This window comes from Rhinolophus ferrumequinum, chromosome 21 (genome assembly GCF_004115265.2).
Source record: "Rhinolophus ferrumequinum isolate MPI-CBG mRhiFer1 chromosome 21, mRhiFer1_v1.p, whole genome shotgun sequence".
NCBI classification, from domain to species: Eukaryota; Metazoa; Chordata; class Mammalia; order Chiroptera; family Rhinolophidae; genus Rhinolophus; species Rhinolophus ferrumequinum.
Genome location: NC_046304.1, coordinates 19,912,933 through 19,935,578, shown reverse-complemented (window position 1 = coordinate 19,935,578; position 22,646 = coordinate 19,912,933). Strand labels below are relative to the sequence as shown.

General features: G+C 32.5%; 1 protein-coding gene across 12 annotated transcripts in view; it reads right to left on the bottom strand.

The window, feature by feature from the left end:
• Window positions 1-22,646, bottom strand: part of NF1 (neurofibromin 1) — a 208,062-nt gene that overhangs the window by 88,836 nt on the left and 96,580 nt on the right. For 9 of the 12 annotated variants that reach the window (XM_033090010.1, XM_033090014.1, XM_033090022.1 and 6 more), the window contains 6 exons: window positions 12,688-12,750; window positions 7,760-7,918; window positions 7,134-7,231; window positions 5,755-5,901; window positions 3,805-3,951; window positions 539-649 (listed from right to left, as the gene is read on the bottom strand). In XM_033090010.1, coding sequence (XP_032945901.1) covers window positions 539-649; window positions 3,805-3,951; window positions 5,755-5,901; window positions 7,134-7,231; window positions 7,760-7,918; window positions 12,688-12,750 — 725 coding nt within the window. The remainder of the gene's footprint in view (window positions 1-538; window positions 650-3,804; window positions 3,952-5,754; window positions 5,902-7,133; window positions 7,232-7,759; window positions 7,919-12,687; window positions 12,751-22,646) is intronic. The other 3 variants (XM_033090016.1, XM_033090020.1, XM_033090021.1) reach the window with 1 other exon arrangement.

Below are 22,646 nucleotides of genomic sequence, written 5' to 3'. Positions count from 1 at the left end.
CCTTAACTGAAGACAGCATGAACAAACAGTCAAATTTCTAGGCTGTCACCTATGCCATCTTTATAGAAATTTCCCACAGCTTCTATGAATTATTTGGTAAATCACCCTCATTGCTGTCTTATGCAGCATTTTATTCAAGTTCTCAAAAATAGACTCTTAAAAGTTTCATTTCTGCTTAATAAAGAAGTTCCTGATTATCATGTGCTGGACATTATTGAATCAGAATAAACCTGAAGACAAAGATTCCTTGTGATTTTTTTTTTTACTCTTGCTAATTAATCCATTGTAGGTAGTATTAAAAAAAATTGATGTAGCAAAGAGAAGCCAACATGAAATAGGGGTGTGAAAAGCAATCTCTAATGTACCGAGCATCACTGTGGGACAGGATGGCTGTTTACTGAGCTACTATATTCTCCCAAGTAAACTTGTCTGCAATTCCAGTAAAGTCAAATCGGAAAAACCGAATCTGTTGTCTCTTTACATGGGCAATCACTTTAAAAAACTCTGTTAAGGAAAACTAAAACATAGTATTTCTTACCTCCGTGCAACATAATAGAATATAGGATTCCCAGCTTTGGAAGTTCCAGCTTGGTAGAAAATACTTAACGTTTTCAAAGCCTTGAACTCTTCTTTTTCGTGTACTTGATGCCTGAAAGAAAAAAGAACAGTTATTAACTCATAGGCTTTATATTGTCCGTTGAGTATTTACCAAAAATCTACAATTGGACCAGTGATAAAATACGCAAAATGACAAAATATTTAAAAAGCAGCAAACATGCTTTTTGAAGGGTAATTTGGCAGCATGTACCAAAAATTTCAAGGTGTTACTCTTTGAACCATAAAGAGTGGTTCTGAGGACTATCCGAAGAAAACTAAGGGACAGGCATATTAACTATAGGATTGTTTTTAATCACTGTAGTTTTTTTCTAGATAGAAGTTTTTGAGTTTTTATTTATTTGATTTTTTAAGAGTTAAGTTTATCAATCTTTTCTGGTTTATTGATTTTAATGAATGAGAAAGGCCTTCCTTTGCCCATATTTTCTTCTTCATGGGAGTTTATTTTCACAAGTGGTATGAGCATCTTTTTCCAGATGGTTACTCAGTTGTACTAGCACCACTTATTAAGAGTCCATTCTACAGCTTCCTATGTGCCCTCTTTCAGGGAGTGCACAACTACAGATCAATAATCATTATCTGCCTTCTGTAGGAAAGAAAAAAGTAAAAATTTTAAAAAGTAAAATAAAAGTTCAACTGCTAAGAAAAACGGTCCATTCTAATACCCCTGATTCTGAATACTACCTTTTATCATATTAAATTCCCATATGTATTTAAATATATTTCTGAAAAAGCATGATTTAATTTTTATATATTCTGCTCAACATTAAGTGTGTGTCTTTAACCTGAAGATTTATGTCGTTCACCAACCCTGGAAAATTTTCATCTGTTGTCTCTTCAAATATTACATCTTCACTATTCTCTCTAAGCTCTATATCTGAAACACCTATCAGACATGTTGGACCTTCTCATTCTGTCATCTGTATCTGTTAACCTCTTTCATATTTTCCATTTTTTTTCTCTCTCTGTACTGAATGTATGCTAGTTAATTTTCTCAGAAATTATCTTCTAGCTATGAATTTTAAAAATGTCATTTTTAAAATATATTTTCTTTTACCTAGTAATTCTATGTGTCTTGTGTCTGGGGGCACAGGGAAGAAGAGAAGTTGTATTATCTCGTTCCATCATGTTGCTGGTACCAGGTCATCATTTGTTTAACATTAATGGAAACAACCTAGACATAATTTGATAAGAGAAATAGGTACACGTGCATATAGATAAATGACCAGGAGGCGATCCGCCAAATGTCAACTGAAATATCTCTAAGAGATGAAATAACTGAAGACATTTTACTTTCTTCTTTAGAAACCTATGTTTTGAAAAATTTAACAATTTTTATTTTTATAGTTCAGAAAATTATGAAACTACTTTCATTTCTTTAAAAGAAAAATGGGTCTCAAAGAGCATTAGTGGGAACTTAGAAGAGAGCAAATACTTAACATTTATTAAACATTTTATGTATATACCAGATACTGTTCTAAGCATCTTACACAGATTAGTCTTCAACAGCAACAGAAGATTGCTTTTTAAGGGAAGGTAGGGTCTTAGGCAAAAGAAGTAATAAAGAAGTTTTCTTAGAAAAAAGGAAAAATGGCTAGGATATCCTCAGTAATGCTGAATAATAAAGTTTTATATTTTTGTACTATGTAATTTTCAATTAGGTACTATGAAAATTTTGTATGGAAAAATATTCCTTTAATTACATAGGAATAAACATTCATTGCATTGAGAAAAATATAATAGAGCTAAAGATAAAAATTAAGTTGGAAATTGAATATTCATACCTTTCAAACTAATATCAAAGAATTGGAGTCATGTGTACAAAACTATCACCTACAGTAGTTCCACTTATTTGTGGCGGATACATTCTACGACCCCCAGTGTATGCCAAAAAACATGAATAGTACCAGACCCCGTATATACTTTTTCCTAGACATAAATGCCTATGATAAAGTTTAATTTATAATTAGGCACAGTAAGAGATTACCAACAATTACTACTAATAGAACAACTATAATGATATACTGTAATAAAAGTTATGTGAATGGCTTTGTGTTCATGACTAAGTAAAATAAGGGTCACTTGAATACAAGCACTGCGAAACCACAACAGTCAATCTGACAACCAAAAAGACTATGAAGTGACAATCAAGCGGGTAGCACATACAGTGTGAATACCGGTGGACAACGGGATGGTTCACGTCCTGTGCAGGACGGTGTGAAATTTCACTGCGCTACTCAAAACGGTGAGCAATTGAAAAATTATGAATTGTTTATTTCTGGAATTTTTCATTTACTATTTTCAGACTGTGTTTGACCACGGGTAACTAAAACTGTGGAAAGTGAAACCACAAATAAGGGTAACTACTGTATATGTAATACGTTTAATAACAGGCACTTACAGTGTAAGTCACATTATACGAGTATACAAATCTTTAATGTAAATTAACTTCTGAATGTCAGATTCTGCTTGTTTCTTTCTGCCCCTGGCACACACTATGAACAAAACACTTAACCGCAGTCACTATGATGCCCATACTAAGTGACTAAGGGTAAAGTACTATGAAAGTTATTTCAGAGACTAAAGGATTCAACACTACCCTTCACTGGAAAGTCATAAAGGCGAATATCTAACAAGGATCTTTTAGCTCAGAAACTAAATCCCTCTAAATCAGATTCAAAACAAATGTCCAAAGAAATAAATTTTATAGCAATGGTGAAGTACACTGTATTTTCTGAGCCTCAATCTAAATTCCATTAACTTTTACAAGGGTTCTGAAAAATGTTAGTGTGGTATAAAGAGATCTGCGCTCAGAACCAAAGGACCTGTGAATTAGATGTGGAATCTTGGGCAAATTATTTATTCGCTTTGAGCTATATTTAAGTATAATAGAAAATAATGTTATCTACTCTCCCTTATAAGTATTAATGCAAAAGTACCTCAAAGTAATATGACAAAGTACTAGTCAATAAGATACTATTATTTTTATAAGAAAGTCAACTATAAAACAAAGCATACTTCACTAATATATAGGATAAGAGAAAAGTTAAATTCCACAATGTGGCAACGTGGTTATTAGGTACATCTTTCCTAATAATCCCCATAAAAAATACAAGCATATCTAACAAGCGGCCTAGTAGTGAACCTTGTACCTCAACCAAAAAGAAAGCAGTCAAGGTGGTACTTTACCTAGTCATGAATTCCTCAAACTTTGAACTGGTAAGGTTAAGGCTGGACCAGTGTGTATCTGCCACAGGTTTGTGCTCTGGAGGACCCAGGTATGCAAGAAGGGTTGCCATCTTATCAAAAGGTCGTCTTCCAACAGCTTTGTGATCCCTAGATATAGCAAATGACTTAGAAAAAAAGTAGCAGTTCACATTTAGCAATACACATTTCTTTAGATTGTCACTTGTTGCTTTTGTTTTTGCTGTCAGCTGGGGGTTCCTACTGATTTGTGAATGGCACCAAAAAGACCTCAGGGGTTATAAGTATACACTGAGACATTTGAGAAATATGACCACTCTCCAAACTATAAAATTTACATAATTTTTTTTTTTAGTGATCTGAATCCATTACCATTAAACAGGCAATCAGTAAGTAAAAGTAACCTTCTGATCCACTTTTTCTCAGGATGAAAAGAATCCATTTTAAAACCACTATTCAGGAATTGGGCATATTGTCCCTGATACTGTATTTCAGAACACAGCAACACATCTAGGTAATACACAAGGACACAAGTACGAAGAATATTTATTACATCATAATTTAAAATAGTGAAAAATGGAAAAGTGATGGAAACCTAAGTATCCATCAACTAGGAAATGCAAAAATAAATTGTGATACAGTCATTCAATGAAATACTAACATAAATTAAATAAATGATACTTCTCAAACAATATTGTGTGAAGAGACTATATTCAATATGTAATTTCTGTAAAATTTTAAAACACACAAAACTGTTATATATACCTAAATTTAACATATACCCGTAATTTCTTGTTTTGTCAGTAACAGAGAGAAGTAATATCTTTTTCCCCCAAAAAATAAAATGTTATAAATATCTAAAGAAATATAGCAAAATAAATAATATTAAAGCTAGGTGGTAGACATAGATCTCTGTTATATTATAGACTATACTTTTCTGTATGTTTGAAATGTACGTATTTTTTTTAAACAAACCAAATTAAAAAAACTCTCTAGCATCAAAGTACAAGAATATGTATGTGAATTACATAAGAGAAATGAATGTTTGCATTTATAATAAAAGTTCCATAGTTTATTTTAGTGTCACACAGGGAAAGCATCTTCACCTTTCTATTTTAGGGCACACCTCAGTCAAGTTCGTGTCTACTTCAATCTATTAACAATTCATAAAGGATTAAAATCCTCTCTCTTTTAAATGCCCATCTAATTAGTTATTAGTTAGCCTTAGTTTCATGGTCTTCTACCTTTCCCATGAATGAGCAAACCATTTTTATTGGCACTAAAAAATAAGCTGGACTCATTTTACCTTTGTAAGAAAGCTCCTCATACATAGGAATTCGGGACCTTTACAAACATATATAACTAGAAAGGTCAGCAAGTGATTCAGGCTATAAAAGACTAACTAAAACCAGGTAATGAAACAATTCTCAAATAAGTAATTTCCAAGTATTGAGTATTTTCTATATAGAGCTTTATTTGCATGTACTTAGAGTATCACAAATGGGATTATTATAGAATTAAAACATTGGCAATGTTTTAATTATTAAATTCATAAGAATTAACTGCTCTTCAGACTCAGATGCCAATACTCATTTGACCTTCAGTAAATTTAAACTTCTCTATGTCTGTTGCACATTATGTTTGATAATTTGCAAGCCAAAAAAAAAAAAAAAAAGCCAAAGGGCTAATTTGTGACTTCTGAGCTTAACATAAAAAGAAAAAAAAAATCTATAGCACCTAGGTAGATTTCTCGATCATTTAATATGACTTAACTTTTTGTCTACATATTTTTTAAAAGTCTACATTTCTGCATTTATTCTTCCAAACCATAATTCTTATTCTAAGAAGATGCAAAGTGAAAAGCATGACCCACAATTTTATTAATATAAATTCAAACTGGGAGTTTTCAATATGCCCATGACTGAGAAATCTTACCTGTTGCTGGAAAGATACTGGCCAATTTTCTCTTGATTGTTCCAGAGCAGACGATGCAAAGCAAGCACATTGCCATCACTGATGAAGGAAAGACTGTGATTTACTGCATCACTTGTAGGACAATCAGACGCTATGTCAAGGAAAAACCTTCAAAAATGGAAAATCATTAGAATTTTAAAAACCAGATATACTCCTATCTACGTTTAAATTAAATTTATGTCAAGTAACTTTGTGAAATAAATAAGATTCCAAATAAGCAGGGCTTATTCACACATGATGTGATTGTCTTTAAATGAAACAAGAAGAGACAAGGAGAAAGTTAGTTTTCCATTTTTGATACCTAGCTTCAGCCTCAGAGTTGGCTCTGAGGTCAGACAACAAAATTTAGACGGTGCGGCTCTGGAGAGAAGCCTGTATTTTGCAGATAAGGAAATGGAAGCCTATACAAGACAAAAGACTTCCCTAAAGTTGTATTACCGGTTAGGTCAGAGCTGGGATCAGAACCTTTTTTCTCTTAACTCTCTGTGATAGTCAATCTGCTAGAATCCTATGCTGACATTCACTTTCTCTCCAATATGGCTTGCAGTCCAACAATACACCTTTTAAACTCCAATTAGAAAGAAATTGATATAAATTAAAATGAAAAACGGGAAGAGAAAATTGTACAATCTAGCTCAGACTACAAGTCAGATCAATTACAATCACACTGCATGAAAAGCAGAATTCTGGACATTAACTTACATTTATAAAGCACTTCCTCCTCAATTACCTCTTTTGTTTCTCTAAATCAATTCAGACAGGAAAATATTGCATAATCCCTAGTTTACAGATAAGCCAACAACTTAGAGATAAACAAAAAGCAATTAATTAGCTATGGAAACCCAATAGACTTCAAGTTTTCTAAAATCATAAAAGTTCAACAGTTGTCCAGTTATGAACAAAAGCTTATGCATCGGCATTATTTGGTTTACAGAGTAACATTTTAGTTGATATAATTCCAAGCTGAAGTACCAAAAATACTCTACCAAAAAAATTGTGATTATACACTATTATGCGTTATCTGTACCATTTTGGTTTTAGTTTTTCCTAAAGTAATCTTTTCCATCTTCCTCTCACCCACTTTGTAACAACTTCAAATCCTTTATTTTAGCAATATGTCATATCCCTCCTGGTTTTGCAAATATGGAAATCACTATCAAATTATAAATATGGGTGTACTTCATCACTATCTTTTATAGTAAAATAAGATTAACTATGTTCGTGACCTAGGAAATGAAAGACCTACACAGCAGCTTCCTGTACACCAAGTATATGGATTTAAGTGAAACTGAAAATATTTGACTCAAACAGAGCAATCAACTAACTGGCAGGCTGCTTACCTTCGTGCTGCATCAAAGTTGCTTTTCACAAAATCATTAAAAGGCCGCATATGCTCTTCTTTTGTGAAGAGAACATGATTGGCAATACTCTGAAGTATCTAAACAATAAAACAAGTTATAAAGAATCAGATTGTATATTGTATGAAGTCTACACATTTGTATGTTCTTTAAAAAACATGAATTTTCTCATCAATATATCTACTGGAAATTAAAATCCATTATTCCTCCTACAAATACTAGGTGTTGTTTCTATTCTTTCCCAAATATAAACGTAATTTTACACACACACACACACACACACACACACACACATTTACGTATATAAAAATACATATTAAAATTTTTTTATGTCTTTTTAACAAAAAATCATACAGTATACATTTTGGTCTTCATTTCAGAATTTCTAGAAAACTATCTTCAGAAGACTTGCTAAAATATTTTCTCATGGTAATAAGACCCATCAGTTATCAATCTAATGAATTCCTTTGGATACAAACAAATAAAAATAAAAGCACCTAAGTGAAAACTACAGGGCATTTAAAAAATAAATGAAGTACAGTAACTATGTAAAGCAGAAAATTTAGTTGAAAGAGAATTTAAAACAGATTATCAAAATAATTCTTCACCTTTGACATTAACTTCAAGCCCCTTTCGATTCTAGGTGGTGGCTTTTTATCTAAAATCCCTGCTTCATATGGTGAGACAATGGCAGGATTGATAAATCTGAGGAACATGGCACTTCCTACGGCACCGATGCTGTTCTGAGGGAAACGCTGACTAACCACCTAAAAACAAGGAGTTGAGAATTGAATATATGGTTTATATTAAAACAAAGAAATGGGAAGAAAGAGCTTCAAGAGCAAATTTTGCACAAAAATTGAATAGACCAATCCTCATGAACAGCACATTTCTATTCTTTTCCTACTCCCAAACCATCAGTAAATGAAGTTTATCTTCAATTCCTGCCTACCATCATTCTAAAGCACAATAAAAATACCTAAGAAAAATCTCACAGATGAGTTGTGTAGAAGAGACCTGAAAAAAGATCTTAATTTTATTATTGTTATACTGCAGGTTTGATGAGTAACAAAAACAGACCAAATTTTCAAAGAAAGATTATCATGTTTCACAAAGATTAACGGACATCAGAGTATGGTCAACTTAGAAGACGAAACTAAATTTTCAACAGCACACCCCTTAAACATCTAATACCTAGTAGTAAATACTTACGTTTTGCTGTGTACCAGGTACAATTGAATTTCTTGAGCAAAATGTTTGCCATATACAAAACAAAACTTAGTTTTCTTAGATTCCTATTGAGAGAAAAAACTTACTTATAAGTAACGTTACTGCCAGTTCTTTTTTCTTCATCAGAATGCGTTATAAGGACCTACCTATTATTTAAACCGTGAAGGACTAGAATTCTTGGGACCTAAAGGAAAAAAGGATCATACCAGTAGAAGAGTGAACTCCTATGTTTACCTCAATTTATAATTCTGTCAAATTGTGTGTGTGTGTGTGCGTGTGTATATAAGTTAAGGATGCAAGAAATGGTTGCCCACATTGAAAAACAATGTGAATTCAACATTTAAAATGGATTTTTCTTTTTGTCTTCATAAAACATTCTATTTTGAAGGTAAAGTGATAGATTAGATTGGAGAAAATGTCATGAAACTGGCTCAGCTCCCATCTCTTCCTCCTGTTTTAAATTAACATATGTAAATGATACTATTCTGAAATTTACATTTTTTACAGATAATACAAGCATATTTATTTTTAAAGAAATTTATGTAACATTTTAATCTTTACAACTTTTCTTGCTCAGTGTGGCTAACTGCTGAAAGCAGTGGTAACCGTAACGGCAAAACCATAGCACTGCACTCAATATTCTGGGATTCCACGAATAAACTTGCATTTCAAAAGATACTGGGGAAAATGAGAAAATGGGATTTAGGTGCAGAATCTCTCTACACGTAATCTCTCTAAAACATACCTCTAGTTTTCTTCACAATGCCTCGATAAAGTAATACATTTTGTCATGAATTCCAATGGCTCACTGAATCCAGATTAACTCTGGAAAGAATAAGGATGATTTCATTTCATTCTATTTCTTCACATGGTATATACATTTTAAATGTGTGCATTTGTATTCTCACTGCCTAAAACCTCAAAATACTTTTCTACCATATCTGATAGGGAATTAGTAGATATAAGACTTTGGAGAATAATTTTTTTAAGCCAAAGAAAATCTTTGTGAGAGATGATAACAGAGATGAATTATAACTAATATATTCTCACCTTCATTTAGGCTACATTGCTCAGGAAGCTTCCTTTGTGTTACCGTGTTTCCCTGAAAATAAGACCTAGCCGGACAGTCAGCTCTAATGTGTCTTTTGGAGCAAAAATTAATATAAGACCCAATCTTATATTATGTAAGACCCGGTCTTATTTTACTATAAATTTTTGCTCCAAAAGACACATTAGAGCTGATTGTCCGACTAGATCTTATTTTCGGGGAAACACGGTAGTACTTAGAGTCCCACTGCATGAAGAACAACCTTACACTTACATAAGCGGAAACTGGTGAAAGCAGCTACATATAGCAACCTGAGTGGAATGGATTTAAAACCTAAATACTGTTTTAGAGTTATTTTTAGCTGGAAAACAGTTTTAGAAATAGAATGAAGAAGAAAATTCAAGCGCTTTTACTAATCTAGTATAGTGTTTAACCTTTGGGGGAGTGAGAACAGAAAAATGAACATATACATACATATAGATAAAATTCTTCAGTTTCTGAATGTTCACAGACCACCATTGCTACAGAATTAGAATTCCCAAATTTTAATCTCAAAACAGAAGAAACATATCAACAAACCTACAAAATTTTAAAGCCTTTAAGGAATGAGCAAGGAGGAAGAGTATTAAAAATGGTTTTATATTTAACTTCAAATATGTTGTTAAAAAATTAGCATATATTCACTTTAATCCATTAAAATCCTGAAATGGTTTAAAAGCTAAAAGCCACAGTTTGGTTACCAAAGAACCAGTTAATTGATAAAATACTAGCTTGCTGCAAAAGTGTCTTATAAAAATCAATAACATGTATACATGGAAAGCTCTTTTAAAATACATTTTGAAAGTAGTTATTTACTGGTTTTCTCTATGACAAAAAAGTTTTCAAGTATGATTCACATTTATACCTGATTTATACTTAATACTACTCAGTCTCAGAATTTAATGAAAATCTGAGTGAATTATTTCCCAAAGAGAGAATATTGTAAAACTTGTGAAAAAGCACTACACATTCACCATCTTCCACATCATCAAAAATAATTTATGTCAAAGCTCAAAATATCCCTACCTCAGGAAGACACATTGTTTCACGCATCATCTCATTATGTATTTCACTGATGATACAATAGTATCACTGGTAAAAACATGGTAAAATGTAATCAATATTAATAAATACTTTTTCTTTCACTACTAATTTACACCACTGCATTTTTACCTCATAAAATACACATACTCAAGTGTCTGTTTGTTTTTAATCTATAAAAATGTAATTTAGATCAAAAAGATATTCTGTGTAAAGGTCAAAGTTGGGCCAGTCTATATGCTGAAATCAGTTATCCAGTCAAATATCCTCTTCAATCCCCTTAGTAAAAACATGTTACAAACAATGCAGTCATAAACTGTCCATCAGCAAAAGGATCACTACCCATAGATGCTTAATTACCTGAGTGAAGCAGACAATTAGCTTCTCAAAGGAGATCTAATTATACATTATATACTTGAGTATAATAAACAGAAGCATCTATAATATGACTACACAGCTATATACCAGAAGCCAGAACCGTCTCCACACATTTTATATATTCCAATCCATGATACATATACCCAAAAGAAAGTCAGCTTGCTTTTAAAAGAAAAGATCATTAGATTCTGGTAAGCCAACAACTCCGTAAACCAACATTTAAAATTTATAATGACTATACTGTCTTCATACTTTGGAACGTGCTCTAAAATATCTCAAATTACCAATTAGATTCCCTTTGTTTCCATGAGGACCTCATATCACCTGTGCTGAGAAATACATTCCAAAACTTAATGTTACCCAGAAACTTAAAAAAAAAAAAAAAAAAAAAAAAAAAACCCTGAAAATAACACTAGTAGAAAAAACATTTCAAGGAACAATTTTAGACAAAATCTTAATAAATAAAGCAATGTTAGGAAGGCTAGAAAACATGCTCTAGAGAAACACAGAAAGCCTGAATTTTAATTTATGTGATATACTACACAATGGCATTAGTAAAACAAGAGTGTTAGAGACAGTAAATTAATTTCAACAGTGATGGTGTATATTATGTTAAACCCACGTATGCTGAGAATTAGAAGGCTGAAGCATTAGAAAGAAATGTTTTTATTAAGCAAGACGGGCATCCAATCCAAGTCATTTGCTCACAGCTGATCAAATTTATTTAACAAACTCAAAAAGTAAATCTTGAATGGATATAAAATCATGTCTCTAAATTTTAATTCAGTCCTGAATTTAAAACAGAAATTTATTCTATGTAAAGCTTAGATAAGGAATCAAAGATGAAAGATGTATACTATATTCTAAATTATCTTTTTAAGTAAACTACCTACATGACTCCTGAATGTTTTTACATCTTTCTCTAAAATCATTTAGATTACATGAACAAATACTTAGCCTGATAAGGATAAATCCAACTGACAGATAACGGCAAATTTAAAATGAAGGCATGTTATATTTTGGACAAATTCCACTCATCGGAAGAAAATAATCTTGGCTACCATAATTTTCTTCCTTTTAAATTAGGGCAAGTTCATAGAAGTAGGAAGTATATTCATTCATATCATGTTTGCAAAATGAGGTGTTTCTCTACAAACACAAACTCACTGAGTTTTCCTTTATTTTAAAAGTAGTATGTTCTCAGTTCCAACAGTTTAATAATGATCTTTTTCTAAGGTAAAAGTGGTTTTACCATTAGGATTTCTATAATCTAAGCACAAATATCTAAATTCTGGCTGGGATGGTCTAGATAAAAATATAATAGAGTAAAAAACTACAATTTAGCAACTTTTAGGTAAGTTTAGAAAGTGACACTTTTCCTCCATATACTTCTAAGAATTAAGAAAAACTTTCATCTCTAGAAAAAAGAAACCACTCACATGACCTGCAAACAAGCAAGAATGAAGAGAATCAGCATTTCCTAAGGCCTTGAAATTAAGTTTCTTTTGCATTCATTTATAATTTTAAAAATAACAATAATAAAATTAGACTAGGTATATCCAATGCAACAAATGCCCCCAAAATGCCTTTGGGATAAATCAAACCAAAGGAACACAGAGAATGTTTCAATGTAACTTAATTCCAGGGTTAATTGAAATGAAAGCTATTTTGTGCCAGAATTAGTAGAATGATTTTACAGTGAAGGTCAAATAGGCTGAAGTGAAGATGTTCTTAACAAACAGCAAAAGATTTTTGTTTTGCTTTGAAAGAAACAGCTAATAGAAAGTTCTCCAAACTTACTGATTTTTTGTTTTCCTTTTTTTCTTTTACTGTAGCTTTATTCAGTAGGGAGTGGCAAGTTGCCTACAGAACAGAGATGAGCACAAACAAGTCACAGCACCAACTACATACAGCAACAAAAACAACGTTGGCTTGTCCATAAAATTATGCGATCAAATGTAACACAAATGGAATCAACAAAAAATTAGAAATCAACTCAATTTTGAGGGATGAATTTTATTTCTGGATTTCCATTTTTTAATACAGTTTTAAGCCAAAGCACTAAATAAACAGCAAGAAATGTTGAGACAATCATATCTACTATTTCTGGCTATAAATCACAGAAAAGCTCTCCCCAAGTGAATTTGAGGATATTTAATATTTACATTTCAGTTAATTCCTACCTTTTGAAAAGATGTTGATTATAAGTAGATCACACTATAAAACACTTATGTGTCTACATGATTTTTTCTTGATATATAAATATTTCTCTGTGTATCCTTCAATTGACTTAAAGATTTTTCAATAGCTTGCATTTAATTTAGAGTCTACTGATTTAAAAATAAACATTAAATGACTAAATATAATAGAAAAAGTCACCTTAGAGATTCTAAACTACAAATCTCTCTCTCTTTAAGGAAGATTACTCTTAAATTTCACATATTTTTCTGATTGCAGGCCACTTCCTGAAAAAGTTCTAATCAGAAGAGGTTAAAAGCTCTGCAACATTTGGGAGAAGAATGTTATCAGCTCGACTAGAAATAAGCATTAATATTAAAGTGAAGAAACCGCAGAGAAAATTATAGAATAAAATTGTAAGCCTGCTTAAAATTTTTCACATATTTGACCAGTTATATCAGAATGTCTCAAAAAAAAAAAAACACTATCCCCCCCAAAACAACAAACAACAACAAAAACCCACAGAGACATATTGGTTTCATCTATCAGAGCTCCTTATAGGCCAAGAAGTTCTTTTAAAATTAAGACTCCTGATTGAACTAGATTAGGCACAACAATTATTTAAAAAATATTTTAAAAACCAAATTAGAATCCTTTAATCCACCATACATGGCATTTTATTCTAGAAATTCTGTGTATGCAACACCATAACCTATGACAACTTGGGTTTAAAGTTAATTTGACACTTGTTCATCCATCCGTCCATCCAAGTAGTTATGCATCTACATACTAGATATCATCCTAGGCATTGAGAGACAGCAGTAAAACATGAAGACACAGTTCTTTTCTCATGGAGCTTTGGTTCAAACTTTAAACTTATATATACAAAAGCACTAGTAACCAAAAATATCACAAAAATGCAGTATTATATACTTTTTTCAATTATGGTATATAACTATCATTTACAGCCTTAAAATTTCTGCTTGGAGAGCAGATTTACTGGAAAAAGATGATACTTATTTAGAACCATAATATTTATCTTTTCTCAGAATTCTCTCACCATAACTTAAGAAAATAGCCATTCTGGGAATTATTTTCTCATTATTCCAAAACTATCAAAAGGAAAAGCAGAAATAAATACACAAGAAAATGCCTTAATTACAAATCTACACTGTTCGCAGTTGGCTGGCTCTTCTAATATAAACTTAACCTAATTCACTAAACAAGGAGGCATATAAAATAAGAGATTTGTTTAAAGCATGATTTGGAAAAGCCTTAATAGTCAAAAATATGAACTCAAGTAAAAAGAGCTAAAGCTCAGAGAAGTTTATTAGCTAGCAATATTCTCACTTAGCTTTCAAAATTTCGCCAGTAGGTCTCAAAGCAGGAGCCATGTTTACTAGGGGAAAAGAAAACCTAACAACAAAACAATCAACTACTATTCCTTCCCAGCAGAACATAAAAGTACAAAGGTGGCATTATGTTACTGCCAAAGTCAAAAGGGCGAAAAAAAAAAAAAGGCAGAAGAGGGCAGATGAATAAAAATAAAACAGCAAACTAAGGAGAAAACTACATTTGAAAGGAGATGCAATGAAAGAATATCTTGAGATAAAAACTTTTTCCCTATCTTTATTTTTTAACTAGTAAATGTAAAATTCCCTATCGGTCACTTATTAAAAAAATAAAATCTTATTTTTATAAATATCATAGTATATCTTTGCTCCATAGTACTCTACATTCCAACAATAACTTTACCCAATACTTCAAAATAATACAACATTTAAATAATGTTCTTCAAGGGAATAATTTTATGTGAAATTTTAATATGCTAATTCAGGTGTATTATATTTTATTATGAACTGCTTTTAAAAGCACAGCACACAGTGTTTAATAAGCTACCAATTATAACCTGGCTCTATTTTCTGAATTATTTTCACCATTTCCCTCCTAACTATGAAAGCTGGCAAGAATCTGGTTTACTTGGGTGGGAGGAGTAGCTGACTTTATTCCTTCATTAAATATTTCCTAAGCACTTACTAAGTGCCAAGCCCTGTTCCTTTCACCTTATCAGAATCATGGTCTCAAACTGGACTCCAAGTTTGCTGATAAAATAAAAACATTTTATTTTTTATTGGGTGACAACCACAGGAAGAATTTCTACTAAAATCTACTAGACCATGTAATCATGTAGTCAGTACTCATTCACTTCTAACCAGTGAAAGTCAAAGCCACAGCCACTTTAGAAATCTAATTGCTCTCTGAAAAGAGCTATGACTAGGCCAACCAAGAAGTTAATATGTGCTCATCATTTCTTGTCTTTTAAACAGAAGAATTACTGAGTTAAATTTAAAGAGAAACCTAAATAATGCCCAAACTTAAGAGAAGATATTATTCACTGTATTAAGTTTCATGGTATAACTAAACCACCCTATAGTCTCAAAAAATTATGTGGGGTTCTTCTAAGCTTCCCTGAGCTATTTTGAAAAGGTCGTGATAAATGGAGAGTTTTAATGTTAAGTATGCTTTACCATCTATGTATATGGTGAAAAGTTTTTTGTAGGTACAGCAGATACATCTTTATAAGTAGGAATGGGGGGAATATTCCCACAGAGCAGCCTGAAACAGCTTTTTAAAATGGTTAATTTCACTGATCTTGCTACTGTCTCTAAGCAACAGAAGCCCTGTGCTAAAAAAAAAAAAAAAAAAAAAAAAAAAAAAAAAAAAAAAAAAAAAACCCAAATGGCTGAGGATGACTCTGCAAAGACACAAAGGCATGGGTTTTAGTAAATACATAAATTCTTTCTCCTTATACCAACCCATCCCAAACTCCAGACCCACTGATGTTTCTTCCAGAATCACAGTTTAAACAGGCTAAGTGAATTTGCATTAATGTCCCTTGGAATGAATAAATCATTCCTGAAACTCCACACGCAATTCAAAAACACAGTGGAAGCCATAATAGAACAAAGACCTAATTTCCTCAGCTAGTAGGTGATGGCTGTGGACATATGAACTCAGAAGCATTATTTGCAGGCTTTTGTTAGCAAGTCTAATAATTTGATCCGAATGATGATACAATATATATTATAAATAGCATTTTACATAAAATAAGCAAATCAGTCTGTCCTAGGAAAACCTGCCACAAACACATTATAACTCCCCGTGCCCAGTATTGTTGAGAAATAACTGACATACATCCCTGTTTAAGTTTAAGGCAGACAGCATGAGGGTTTGATTTAGGTTCAGTGAACATCCATCTTCTCATTTAAGTCCAATAAAAAGAAAGAAAACGGGGGGGAAAATTCTCCTTTGATGAGAATTCTAGGATTTACTCTCTTAACTCTCCTGTATATCATAGAGCAGTGCTATAATCATCATGTTGTATGTTACATCCCTAGTACTTATTTATCTTATAACTTGAAGTTTGCATCTTTGACCACCTTCTTCCAATTCCCCCTCCTGTCCACCTCTGGTCTCTTGATCACAAGTCGGATCTCTTTATCAATTTGTTTGTTTGTTTTAGATTCTACATATAAGTGAGACCATGCAGCATTTGTCTTTCTGTATCTGACTTATCTCACTTAGCATAATGTCTTCATGGTCCACCCATGTTGTCACAAATGGTAGGATTTCCTCTTTTTTAATAACTAATAATATTCATTATTTTATATATATATATAAAATGGAATATGCACACATATGTACATATATATCTCATAACTTTTTTATCCATTCATCCATTGATGGACACTTAGGTTGTTTCCATGTCTTGGCTATTGCAAATAATGCTGTTACAAACACAGGAGGTGCAGATAACCTTTTCAATTTAGTGTTTTGTTTCCTTGGCTATATTCCCAGAAGTGGAACTGCTGGATCATATGGTAGTTATATTTTTAGTTTTTTTAGTATTCTCCATATTGTTTTCCACAGTGGTTGCACCAATTTACAACCCCAACAATAGGGGAAAAGGGTTTCCTTTTCTCCACATCCACACCAGCATTTGTTATCTCTTGCCGCTTTGATGATAGCCATTCTTACAGGTATGAGGTGGTATCTTATTGTGTTTATTTTTTTTTAATTAAAGTTTATTGGGGTGACAATGGTTAGTAAAGTTACATAGGTTTCAAGTGTACAATTCTGTAATACATCATCTATATATCACATTGTGTGTTCACCACCCAGAGTCAGTTCTCCTTCCATCACCATATATTTGATCCCATTTACCCCCATCTATCACCCACCCCTTTACCCTCTGGTAACCACTAAACTATTGTCTATGTCTATGAGTTTTTGACTCTTTATTTGTCTTGTTCCTTCGTTTCTTTCAGTTTTATATCCCACATATCAGTGACACTCGACTTTTCTGTCTGACTTATTTCGCTTAGCATAATCATCTCAAGATCCACCCATGTTGTTGCAAATAGGACTATTTCATCTTTTCTTATGGCAGAATAGTGTTCCATTGTGTATATATACCACATCTTCTTTATCCAATCATCTATCAAAGGACATTTTGGTTGTTTCCATAGTATTGGAAGTCCTAGCCAGAGCAATCAGGCAAGAGAAAGAAATAAAAGGCATCCGAATAGGGAACGAAGAAGTAAAATTGTCACTTTTTGCAGATGACATGATACTATATATAGAAAACCCTAAAGACCACCAAAAAGCTATTAGAAACAATAAACGAATACAGTAAAGTTGCCAGCTAGAAAATCAATAGTACAAAAATTCATTGCATTCCTATATACTAACAATGAAATCTCAGAAAAAATAAAATAAAAACAATTCCTTTTGCAATTGCAACAAAAAGAATAAAATACCTACAAATAAAACTTAACCAAGAATGTGAAAGACCTACACAGTGAAAACTACAAGACATTTTTGAAAGGAATTGAAGACCCAAAGAAATGAAAAGACATTCTGTGTTCACGGACTGGAAGAATCAACATAGTTTAAATGGCTGTATTACCCAAAGCAATCTACAGATTTAATGCAATCACCATTAAATCCCAATGGCATTTTTTAAAGAAATAGAACCAAAAAAAAAAAATCAGATTTGTATGAACCACAAAAGATCCCGAATACTCAAAGCAATCTTAAGAAAAAAGAATAATGCTGGAGGTATCACACTCCCTGACTTCAGCTTGTACTACAGGGCAACAATAATCAAAACAGTATGGTACTGGCAGAAAAACAGACACACAGACCAACGGAATAGAACTGAAAACCCAGAAATAAATCCACATGAATATGGACAGATAATTTTCAACAAAGGAGCCAAAAAAATACAATGGAGAAAAGACAGCCTCTTCAATAAATGGTGCTGGGAGAATTGGAAAGCTACGTACAAAAGAATGAACCTAGACTGCTATCTGTCACCATGAGCCAAAATTAACTCAAAATGGATCAAAGACCTAAACGTAAGACCTGAAACTATAAACTACATAGAAGAAAACATAGGTACTAAACTTACGGACCTTGGGTTCAAAGAGGATTTTATGAATTTGACCTCAAAGACAAGGGAAGTATAATAAAAGCTAAAATAAGTGAATGGGACTATAACAAACTAGAAAGCTTCTGCACAGCAAAAGAAACCATCGACAAAATAAAGAGGCAACCAACCGACTGGGAGAAGATATTTGCAAACAATGCCTCCCATAAGGGACTAATATCCAAAATATATAAGGTACTCATACAACAGTAACAAAAAAACAAACAATCCAATTCAAAAATGGGCAGAGGACCTGAATAGACATTTCTCCAAAGAGGACATAGAGATGGCCAATAGACATATGAAAAGATGCTCAACATTACTCATCATCAGAGAAATGCAAATAAAAACCACAATGAGATATTCACCTCACCCCAGTTAGAACGGCTGTCATCAACAAGACAAATAAGAACAAGTGTTGGAGAGGCTGTGGAGAAAAAGGAACCCTCAGACACTGTTGGTGGGAATGCAGATTGGTGCAGCCACTATGAAAGGCAGTGTGGACGTTCCTCAAAAAATTAAGAATAGATTTACCACATGACCCAGCAATCCCTCTCCTGGGTACATACCAAAAAAATCTGAAAACATTTATCCATAAAGATATATGTGCTCCAATGTTCACTGCAGCTTTATGTTTCTGTGGTTTTAATTTGCATTTCTCTAAAAACTAGAGATGTCGAGCATCTTTTCACCTATTTGTTGATGTTTCATGTATCTTCTTGGAGAAATGTCTATTCAGGTCCTTTGCCCATTTTTTAATTGGGTTATTATTTTTGTTGTTATTGAGTTGTACAAGATCTTTATATATTTTGGATATTAACCCTTTACCAAATATATGGTTTGCAAATATTTTTTCCCATTTTGTAGGTTGTCTTTTCACTTTGTTGATGATTTCTTTTGCTGGGCAGAAGCTTTCTAGTTTGACGCAATCACACTTGTTTATTTTTTATGTTGCTTGTCCTTTAGGTGTCATATGCAAAGAGTCATTACCAAGACCTCCTTTAAGAAGCTTCCTGTTTTTTCTTTTAGAAATTTCATAGTTTCAGTCATATAGTTAAATGTTTAATCCATTTTGAGTTAATTTTTGTGAGTGGTATAAACTATGGGTTCAGTTTCATTCTTTCATATGTGAATATCCAGTTATCCCAGTACCATTTATTGAAAAAGACTGTCTTTTCTCCATTGAGTATTCTTGGCTCTCCTGTCAAATATTAATTGACTATATATTCTTGGGTTTATTTTGGGGCTCTTGATTCTGTCTGAGTGGTCTATTTGTCTGTTTTTATGCCAATACCACACTGTTTTTATGACTACAGCTTTATTGCATAACTTGAAATCTGGAAGTGTGAAGCCTCCTACTTTGTTCTTCTTAAGATTTCTTTTGCTAGTTGGGGTCTTCAGCAGTTCCACATAAATTTCAGGAGTGTTTTATTTTCTTTCTATTTCTGTAAAAGATGCCCTTGGAATCTATATAGATGGCTTTTGGTACTATTGACATTTTAACAATATTAATTCTTCCACTTCATGAACACTGGATATCTTCCATTTATTTGTGTTTTCTTTGATTTTTTCATCAATGTCTTAAAGTTTTTAGAGTGGAGATCTTTTATTTTCTGTATTAAATTTATTCCTATTTTACTGCTTTTGATGTATTGTAAATGGGATAGATTCTTTCTTTTTCAGAAAATTCATTGTTAATGTATAGAAACACTACTGACTTTTGTATATTAATTTCATATCCTGAAACTTTACTGAATTCACTGATTAGATCTAACAATTTTTTGTTGTTGCTGCTCTCGTTAGGATTTTCCATATACAAAATCATGTCATCTGCAGAGACAATTTTACTCCTGCCTTTCCAATTCTGATATCACTTATTTCTTTTTCATGCCTGATTGCTCCAGCTAGAACTTCTGGTATCATGCTGAATAGGAGTGAAGAGAATGGGCACTCTTGTCTTGTTCCTGATCTTAGAAGGAAAGCTTTCAACTTTTCACCATTGAGTATGTTAGCTGGGGGCTTGCCCTTATAACCTATATTATGTTGAGATATGTTATTTCTATGCCAAATTTGTTAAGTGTTTTATTATCATGAATGAATATTGCATTTTGTCAAATGCCTTTTCTGTGGCTATTGAGATAGTCATATGATTCTTTTCTTTCATTCTATTAATGTGATGTATCACATTGATTTGCATTATGTTGAACCATACTTGCATCCCAGGAAAAAAATCCCACTTGAGCATGGTGAATGATCCTTTTAATGTGCTGCCGAATTCTGTTTGCTACTATTTTATTGAGAATGTGTGCACGTATTTATCTGGGATATTGGCCTGTAGTTTTCTATTAGTGTCTTTTTCTGGTTCTGGTTATCAGGAAAATGCTAGCCATATAAAATGAGTTTGGGAGTATTCCCTCCTCGTCAACGTTTTGGAAGAGTCTGAGAAGGATTGGTTTTAATTCTTCTTTAAATGTTTGGTGAAATCACCAATGAAGCCATCTGGTCCTGGGCATTTCTTCTTTGGGAAACTTGATTACTGATTCAATCTCCTCATTAGTAATTGGTCTGTTCAGATTTTCTATTTCTTCCTGGTTCAGTCTTAGTAAATAAAGTTGTATGTTTCTAAAAATTTTTCTATTTCTTCTAGATTGCCCAGTTTGTTGGCATATAGCTGCTTATGATCCTTTGAGTTTCCATGGTATCAGTTATAATGTCTCTTTTTTCTTTTATAATTTTGTTGATTTGGATTCTTTCTCTTTTTTCCTTGGTTAGTCTAGCTAAGGGTTTGTCAATTTTATTTATCTTTAACAAAGAACCAACTATTAGTTTGGTTAATCTTTTCTATTGTTTTTCATTTACTTATTTCATTTATTTCTGTTCTAATCTTTATTATTTCCTTTCTTCTGCTAACTTTGGTTTTAGTTTGTTCTTCTTTTTCTAGTTCCTTAAGGTATAGAGTTAGGTTGTTTATTTGGAGGTGTTTATTGCATTCCCCTCTTAGAACTGCTTTTGCTGCATCCCACAGGTTCTGGTATACTGTGTTTCCATTTTCGTTTATCTCAAGAAACTCTTTTATATTTCCTCCCTTTAATTTCTTCTTTGATCAATTTGTTGTTCAGGACAGTATTGTTTAATTTCCATGTGTTCGTGAGTTTTCCATGTTTCCTCTTGGTATTGATTTCTAGTTTCATGTTACTGTGGTCAGAGGAGACACTTGGTATGATTTCAATCTTCTTGAATTTGTTAAGACTTGTTTAGTGAACTAACATATGGTCTACCCTAGAAAATATTCTATATATGTTTGAGAAGAATGTGTATTGTGCTGTTGTTGGACAGAATGTTCTGTTTATGTCAGTTAGGTCTATTTGGTATACGGTATTGTTTAAGTCTGCAGTTTCCTCATTGACTCTGGATGATTCATCCATTGTTGAGAGTGGGGTATTAAAGTACCCAACTATTATTGTACTACTGTTTATTTTTCCTTTTAGCTCTGCTAGTCTTTGCTTTATATATTTAAGTGCTCCAATATTGGGTACATAAATACAGAGGGTGCCAAAAAAAAAAGGTATACACATTTTAAGAAAGAAAAACTGTATTAAAATTGTGATACTCAATATATACCAATAACAAAAGATGAATACAAGTCACATTTGACTTCTGCAATTAGAAGAGTGGTTACCATCAGCGTCCAGACACTTCTGATTACAGCAAACTACTGCTTGAGCAATGTTGACCAAAGTGTCTACTTGTATACATTGTTTTTGGCACCCCCAGTATTTACAATTAATATATCGTCTTGATATACTGACCCCTTTATCATTATATAATGACCTCCTTTGTCTCCTTTTAGTATTTTTAGCTTAAACTTTATTTTGTGTGATATAAATAAAGCCTGAAACAGCTTTTAAAAATGGTAATTTCACTGATCTTGCTAATGTCTCTAAGCAACTGAAGCCCTGTGCTAAAAAAACAAATGGCTAGGGATGATTCTGCAAAGAAAGAGACACGAAGGCTTGGGTTTTTATAAATGTAAGAATTATTTCTCCTTCTCCTGGAGTGCCAAATTCCAGACCTACTAATGTTCCTTCCA